The sequence below is a fragment of the Gossypium raimondii genome, chromosome 8 (assembly GCF_025698545.1).
Source record: "Gossypium raimondii isolate GPD5lz chromosome 8, ASM2569854v1, whole genome shotgun sequence".
In the NCBI taxonomy this organism is placed as follows: domain Eukaryota; kingdom Viridiplantae; phylum Streptophyta; class Magnoliopsida; order Malvales; family Malvaceae; genus Gossypium; species Gossypium raimondii.
This window is the reverse complement of record NC_068572.1, coordinates 11,918,553-11,926,326: the sequence shown is the minus strand read 5'-3', so window position 1 is coordinate 11,926,326 and position 7,774 is coordinate 11,918,553. Positions and strand designations below refer to the sequence as shown.

General features: G+C 33.1%; 1 protein-coding gene across 9 annotated transcripts; it reads right to left on the bottom strand.

The window, feature by feature from the left end:
- Positions 1-2,246: 2,246 nt before the first annotated feature.
- Positions 2,247-7,510, bottom strand: LOC105790817 (DEAD-box ATP-dependent RNA helicase 36). Of its 9 annotated transcripts, none has more exons than XM_052635018.1 (8): positions 7,168-7,509; positions 6,411-7,062; positions 5,126-5,448; positions 4,080-4,283; positions 3,914-3,995; positions 3,174-3,272; positions 2,566-2,787; positions 2,247-2,478 (listed from the first exon to the last, which is right to left on the bottom strand). In XM_052635018.1, exons 2-7 carry the CDS (start codon positions 7,023-7,025, stop codon positions 2,614-2,616), a joined length of 1,497 nt encoding a protein of 498 aa, XP_052490978.1. In that variant the 5' UTR covers positions 7,026-7,062; positions 7,168-7,509; the 3' UTR covers positions 2,247-2,478; positions 2,566-2,613. The 9 variants fall into 9 exon arrangements, 8 of the variants coding, with proteins under 8 accessions (XP_052490978.1, XP_012474049.1, XP_012474050.1 ...); XR_008198785.1 differs by lacking the exon at positions 2,247-2,478 and adding an exon at positions 2,935-3,069 and having other exon boundaries at positions 2,704-2,787; positions 7,168-7,510; XM_012618595.2 differs by having other exon boundaries at positions 2,247-2,787; positions 6,411-7,059.
- Between the last annotated feature and the right edge of the window lie 264 nt (positions 7,511-7,774).

Below are 7,774 nucleotides of genomic sequence, written 5' to 3'. Positions count from 1 at the left end.
TCCACGTGGGAGCTTTTTACAGTAATTTTGCTGACAATGCATTCTGCTTGAAGTGTTTTTGGCACTATTTTTTAAGAACCGTCTTCTAAAAATTATTTTTTCAGGAACTACTGTAGAAAAAGAGCGTCCACGTGGGAGCATTTTTCAGTAATTTTGCTGATAGTGCATCCTGCTTGAATCGTTTTTGACATCATCTTTTTAGAACCGTCTTCTCAAAATTAATTTTTCTGAAACTACTGTAGAAAAAAAAACAAAATCCTTCTTGTCAATATAATTTTTTTTAAACCCTAAACCTAAACCCTTTTACAAAAATCCTGAAAGCTAAACACAAAATTATTTTTTTAAAACATAAACCCTAATTTAATTAATTTTTTTTAAAAATCCTAAACCCTAATTTAATTTATTTAAAACCCCTAAAACCTAATTTAATTAATTTTTAAAAAAATCTAAACCTTGATTTATTTTTTAAAATTTTTAAACTCTAAACAAATAAAACCCTAAATTATTTTAACAAAATACTAACCCTAAAACCCTAAACTCATAAGCCCTAGGCACTAAACATGCAAATAGCCCTAGCCTTAGAAAAACATGGGCTAAAACGCACCCTTGAGGGAGCGTTTTGCCATGTCAACAAAGCATGTCCACGTTAGCGCCTTTTTTGCTGACATGGCAAAATCGCTTCTTCAGGGACGCGTTTTAATGGAATTTTCTCTTAAAACGCTCCTACGTGGACGCTTTTTAGTGTTTTCGACCCATTCCAGTAAGTAATGAAAAAAGTAGCCAATTTCCGTAAATAAAGTAGGAAATGGGCCTTTATTGGTAAAATGGTCGGTGTTTTGTTTAAAACATTATAGAAAAACAATTAAATTTTAATTTTTAATAATGGAAATACCAAAAGAAATTCAATTTTTAAATTTAATATTTAATTTTTATACCTTCATTTTAATATAATTTATTTTTATATTTTATAATAATATTAATTAGTCTAAATAAAAATATCGTTAATTTTTCGATTAAAATATTACGTAATTATATATAATTTAAATGTTAATTTTGGTAGTTGACACATGGCTTCCCATTTCTTTTGGAGGTTAAGACAACGGTTAAATTTTAATATTGGCTCTTATACTATACTGAAACTTGCAATTTAATCTATATATTTTAATTTTTGGCATAATTCAATCCTCTACTTTTATGATGTCATTAATTAATCTAAGTAAATTATTTCCGCCTAAACTTTCTTCTTATCCAAATTAACCCTTAAACTTGACAGTTGTGACTTGAACTTCTTTTTGTTGAGGAATGTACCTGGGAGGCCTCCATAGTATAGGGACTTGATCAAATTAGTTCATCCATTATTAAATGAATTCACTATTAAAAAAAATCAAATGATGTCAATTTGACATACAGATAGTATTTTTTATTTAAAAACTATAATTTATTATTTAATAGAACTAATTTTTTTGATTTTTTATTGTTCGTAAATGAAATCTTTCATATGAAATTGAACTGCAATTGGAAAGAATAATTTTCACAACATTTTTATATAAATGTTAATTTTATTGCGATTTAAACTTATTTAGTTCATAATAATAATATAGAGGCTAAAATGATAACTCCCAAATTAATCCATGATACTATTAAGAAATTAAACCCTTACAATAATAATAATCATAAATTAGTCACGTGGGAGGACCTGATCTACTGACCATCATGAGCCGCAGTTTAAAAATTTTAATTGATAATGTGATAAAAGGATATGCTCATTGGGATTGTTGCTCTTAAAAAATTGTGCTAATAAAACATGTATTGCCATTCCCCCAAGTACATATGTACTATTTGAGAAACACCAGTGGAATCACTCTGTTGACCACATTAGTAGCTCCTAAATTGTTAAATGCCAACATTTCACGAAACAAATTTAACTTCTATGATCATTTATATCGAAATTCAATGAAAATATCAAGCTTGAATACAAAAATGTTATAATAATTAAAGATTAAAAAAAATTCAGATTGGAGGCTAATCTCATGAAAAACCTATCATTTCTAAAATAAGTATTATTGAAAACCAATAAATAAAGGAGTGCAATTAAACAATTACATCATCAATATGTTGCAGGAAGAATGGCAGTGGATTCATCCAACTTCAACCCAAGGCAAGGATTACAACTTTTCTGGGATGAAATTTCATAATCATTTTCTTTATGTTACTTTCTATAATTTATGTAATAAATAAGAGAATGATTAAAAATAATTTCCAGTCAGGCTCAGAATCATCATTTGACAAACAACTATTCTAAAGAAATACAAAAACAAAAGCACTAGCCTTATCACATTGGCATTGTTACAACATGAAGCAGCCGATTGCAAGATTACAAGAGGACTTGAATTCGAATGCGCTTAAGCGCATTATCCTCCTATTTAATAGTTGAGGAAGGACTATGAATAGTTATAGATATTGTAGCAAAAAGAGCAGCTGTGATAAAAAAACTATAATGAGATTAATATTAAAAAAAAAAAAAACATAAGCAAAATTGCTCCCTGGGACAAAAATGGAGCTTACATTGTTGCAGTGGAGTTGGTAAGGTTCAGATGCTAAATAAACTTTGTATCACTTATCACTAGGTTTAGCACTAGCCTTTTCACGCTTTCTCTTCTTACTCCTTTTCTTCAATAATCCTTTCTCTGCTAGTGTCTTGAGTTTCTGCTTTTTACGTTCTTTCACTTTCTCCTCAAACCCATCGTCCATCATTTTCATCGTGGCAACACGTTTAGCCTTCAATACCTGCCAATCCAAACCAACTTGCATAAGATGCTAATACTAGTGTTGTTAATTCGGATAAATATCATAAACTATTATGTTGAAAACCAACTCTTTTGAAATGCCAAAAGCCTTAAAACAGCACTAGTAATCAATCAGTGCTTCAAGTACCGATTATATGCGCTACATTTGCAGTTCTCCCTGAACATCACGTATCTGGTACATGCCTAAATAGCATGTTTTCTTTTATTCCTCTTAGTATAATGCAGTAGAGCATTAGATGGGATTGCATAAGCAATTCACACACTGCCAATACTGAGAAGGTTGAGTTGTGACAGTAGTCTAAATGAAATGGCTCATGAATTTAAATAGAAAAACTACCAAAAAAAGAATAATCTAACATATCATACCTTTGTGAAGTCAGACAGGACTTCATTCTCTTTGCATTCAAATTTTTCCAATTGTTTTCCAAGTTCCGCTTCTATTTCATGAACAAGATCCACATCATTCTGCAAATCACATTACTCTAATAAGCAACTCGGGCAAATGGACTAGAATCTTTGTACGAAAAAAGCCTCTTCATTAGATCAGGAAAAGAGGAGACTACCCATAACATACATAAAAACATTATAACCCACACAAATCTTGGCATTGAGGGTAATAGAGAAAACAGAAGGTGACAACACCTTTTTTATCAATAAGATTCTAATCTGAAACGAGAGGGGAGAAAAGGCTTTATTTGTTGACAAGGCTCAGATCCAAATTGATTGAAGTTGCTTCCTTATCTACCGAAAAGTATTATGTTATATAGAAATCGACCACGTATAAAGCACATATTACAGGAAACATGTGCAGAATATCAGCTATGCATTGTTTTACAGATGACAACTCTATTTAAGGCATAAAATATAATGGAGTATATGCTATCCCCTTAGTATATTGTAAATGTCAAAAATCTAAAGTCTTTACAATTTTGAAGGCAAACAACAAATTCCTGGCAGGGAAGGATGTAAGAAACAAGTCACTAGATAAGTCTCATTTCTAAAATTTGTATTCTTCAAGATTTATAGGAAAGCCTTTCTACACTGGTCTTCATGGTCCAGCAACCCTCAAAAACCATATTCAATGTCAACAACCACTTCATACTCACCTCAGTAACAAAGCTCACAGCCAATCCTCCTCTACCAGCCCTTGCAGTTCGTCCCACACGATGAACATAATCCCTAGGATACCTGCAACAGGTGGAAGCTAAATTTTAGTGCCCAAACAAACTATAAAGAAACTAAAGAACTAAGAAATTTCTTAATTAATAGAACCTTGGAAGGTCATAATTAATGACAAGATCAACAGTAGGAATGTCTAAACCACGACTAGCAACATCAGTAGCCAGCAGTATAGAAACTCTTCCAGATTTAAAATGCTGCACTGCTGAAAGCCTTAGTGCCTGTGATTTTAATGAATGCAGAGCTGCAGCTTCCACTTCAAGTTCTTCTAATAATAAACTTAAAAGATGACAATCTCTGTTCCAAATTTTCAAGAATAAGAAGTAAATGTCAGAATAGAACTGTACGAAGAAATACGTGTTTATTTTTAACAAGAGAAGAAAACTACCATACTGAACTTGCCAGGAAAATAATGAGTGGTTTAGGGAGAAAACAGCAGTAAATCAATAGAATTAAAGCTGGAAAGCAAGATAGATGTTGGAACTCTAGAAAAATATAAGGTTTCATCAAAACCTCCAGTTTCTGTCTATTACTTGAAAGAAAATAATAATGTGACTGCAAATATTTTACAGCTTATTTATACTAGGGTTTCTTACAAATAAAATTTAAATCCTAGCACTAGATTTAAACCTTATAAATAAAGGTTTTCTTACAAGATAACTAATAGCCCTGGATTTATACTAGGTTTTCTTTCAAATAAAGTTTTAACCCTAAAACCTTAAAGATAACTAATAATCCTAGAAGCAAAAGATTACCAGAGATAGGGAGACAGCTAAGATACGAGAGTAAGAAAAACACAAGGCAAAGGCTTTTCAACTAGTTAATCCCTATAACCTACTAAGATAGAATACAGCTTTGCACTATGCCAGCACAAGCACTGATAGGACAGCTTTGCTATATTTTACCCAACTTTATTTGAAGTTAAAATAAAAGGATAAGATGGATAACTAGATGAGGGATAGTATCATAATTTGCAAATACATGCAATGTCCAATAGGTCCTTTAAGAAATTGAGTGCCTACCACAGAAACATTTGTAATCATACAAAAACTTGGATTTATTGCATGTTCAGTTTTTTCCCATTATAACATACTGATCATAAAAAAGAAAAAGAACCAATTGACTCAAAGGTTTAATACCTGCATCTTGAGGCGAATATCATGGCTGAGCGGATATTCATATCTTCCATTTTAGACAAAATGTGAACAAGATAAGCATCCTTCACAGTCTTTGGGATGAAAACATACTGCTGCTTAAGTGTTTCAACTGTCCTGAAGCCTTCATAAGCCTCATAGAAGTAGGCCTTGTTGGCAGAAAGCTCTAACAGTGTTTGCAGGTTACTGGTCATTGTTGCAGAAAATAACAAAGTTTGTCGAGTTTTTGGCAAGCATTGGAAAATCACTCTTAGTTCCTCCTCAAAGCCAACATCCAAAACTCGATCTGCTTCGTCCAAAACTAAAAACTAAAAACAAAATAATAACAACAGAAAGAATATGTAAATGAGGAACAATTTCAAAACAAGCCTATTTATTTATTTAGCATGCAAGGTTTAAAGAGGTCAGTGATCAGAAGAGAATCTCAACATGCTGATGTCCTGCTTTCCTGACCCATGGATGGCTGTCAAGGATAGTTAGAAATATCATGTTCCAATTGTTAACTTTCAACAATCTTACTCTAAAAAGTTCATCCTATTTTCTGACAGAATAAATTCCATTCTGAAGATATACAAATCTTCTCGTTATTTAATAATAAGCAATGAATACAGAATCAGTTAGACTCGATCCTAAAATTACATAATATTAGATGAGACGTCCTTCTCCATCCCATTCCAGTTCTGAAGATATATAAATCTACCCGTCATCTATTAATAAGCAATGAATACAGAACCATTTAAACTTAATCCCAAAATCACATAATATCAGATGAGACAACCTTCTCCATCCTTTGGTCCCTGTCATATGCCCCGGCATCTTTTTGAAGATTCTTGACTAGCAATTTGTTCAAAACAATTTATATCAAATTATACAAATGCAACAAAATGATCCTAATTTGTCCCAGATTTCAACAATTCATCCACCAAGTGATGAGCTTGCAAAACAGAAACAAACACATAAGCTATTAGTTCAAATGTTTTATCCATCATTCCCAATTTTACCCAACGAAACACAAATTCCATAGTCATTTACTCAATTTAAAGCAAATCAGGACACCACTCACCAGCCACTTATCCCCATTTTGCCAAATTATTAGATAATTAAATTTTATTATCCAAAAATTAAATCAATCGAAGTCGCATTCTAAATTTGTCAGTTTCACTTTTCAAATAATCTACTGCATAATCATACACTAGAAAACAATTTTCATCAAAATCCGTTTTTCGTCAATCATGAAAACTAACAATGAAGAAGAATATGAGGGATTTACCTTAGTTCCTTGAAAGACTTTAGGAATATCAGGATTCTCTTCAAGCAAAACTTTGACTCTTCCAGGTGTGGCCACAACCACATGCGGCCTTGAAACCAAGGCTTTCGCCTGCGTAATCATATCCATTCCACCCACCACCACCGAACACCTCAAATGCAAACAAGACCCCAATGCTCTAAACTGCTCTGCCAACTGAAAAGCAAGCTCCCTCGTCGGAGTAATCACCAGCGCAAAAACCCCATAAGGATCCTCCGCTAAACGGTTCAATATTGGTAGAGCAAACGCCGCTGTTTTGCCACTTCCCGTCTGAGCTATCCCCAACACGTCACAACCAGCAAGTATTTTAGGTATGCAGTGGGTTTGAACCGGCGTTGGTTTTCGCATTCCGAGTTCTTTGCATGTTTGGATGGCCCATTCGGCTAGGCCCAGGTCGGAGAAAGCAGAAATTGAGGTGGCATCAGCAGCGGCGGACGAGGAGGAAAATTTTTCCAATTGGGGAGTTTGGGGAATAGGGTTTTGGGAGGGCTTAGGGGCTTCACTTGGTTTGGCTCTACGGGGTTTAGAGAAAAGAGGAAAGCTTTTGTCAACTAAAGTTGGAGAATCTTTTTGTTCCATCGAAATAAAAGAAAACAGAAACAATCAAACAGCACTGCTGCAATAGAATATAAAAGATACAGTGATTAGAACTTCCCACACAAACTAAAATGTAGAAAAGAAGAGAACGAACTAGAAGAAGGAAGACTTTCTATAACTTTACCCACAATATAAAACCAAAGGCAGAGTCTGTTTTTTTTTTTTTATGAAGCGGTCTCAAACCTTCGTTACCCCGACTCGGCAATTTGGGGTGAAGTACCTGTGTCGACAGGGATTCCGACACGGGATACGCGTCAGATCCAGCAAAAACCAGCGGACAGGCGGTGGGCGAGAACTGAGATGAGAAGAGAAGAGAAAAAACACTGATTTGCAGAGACGAGAGAGAGAAGAGGGACGATGGTAGGGGAAAGATGATGATAATAGGAGGAGGAGAAAAGACTAATCAAAAAAGTGAACAAAAAGTTAGGGTTAATAAATCGGTCGGCTTCACTAGAAAAAGGTCAGGGAAAGCTTATACCAACTTAATATAGGTTTTCCCTGGAAAAAAAACTAAAATTAATATTTTTAAAGGTTTCTTTTTTAAATTTTGCTAAATCATTATATATTTAATAATCCTGGTAAACTTTTAAATATTTCGATAAATTTTTATAAATATCAGTAAATAGTTAATTTTTATATATACTATTAAATCGTTGGAAATATTAGTAAAGCTTGAAAAGATTTTGGTAAATCATTACAAATATTGGTAAATTATTAGATGTTTTGTTAAA

Excerpts from the sequence above, each read along its gene's own strand:
- LOC105790817 (XM_052635018.1), bottom strand. The coding sequence starts at position 7,025 with ATGGAACAAAAAGATTCTCCAACTTTAGTTGACAAAAGCTTTCCTCTT. Across the intron at positions 4,284-5,125 it reads ATATTCGCCTCAAGATGCAG|AGATTGTCATCTTTTAAGTT; the intron begins GTATTAAACCTT and ends AATTTGGAACAG. Across the intron at positions 3,996-4,079 it reads ATTAATTATGACCTTCCAAG|GTATCCTAGGGATTATGTTC; the intron begins GTTCTATTAATT and ends CACCTGTTGCAG.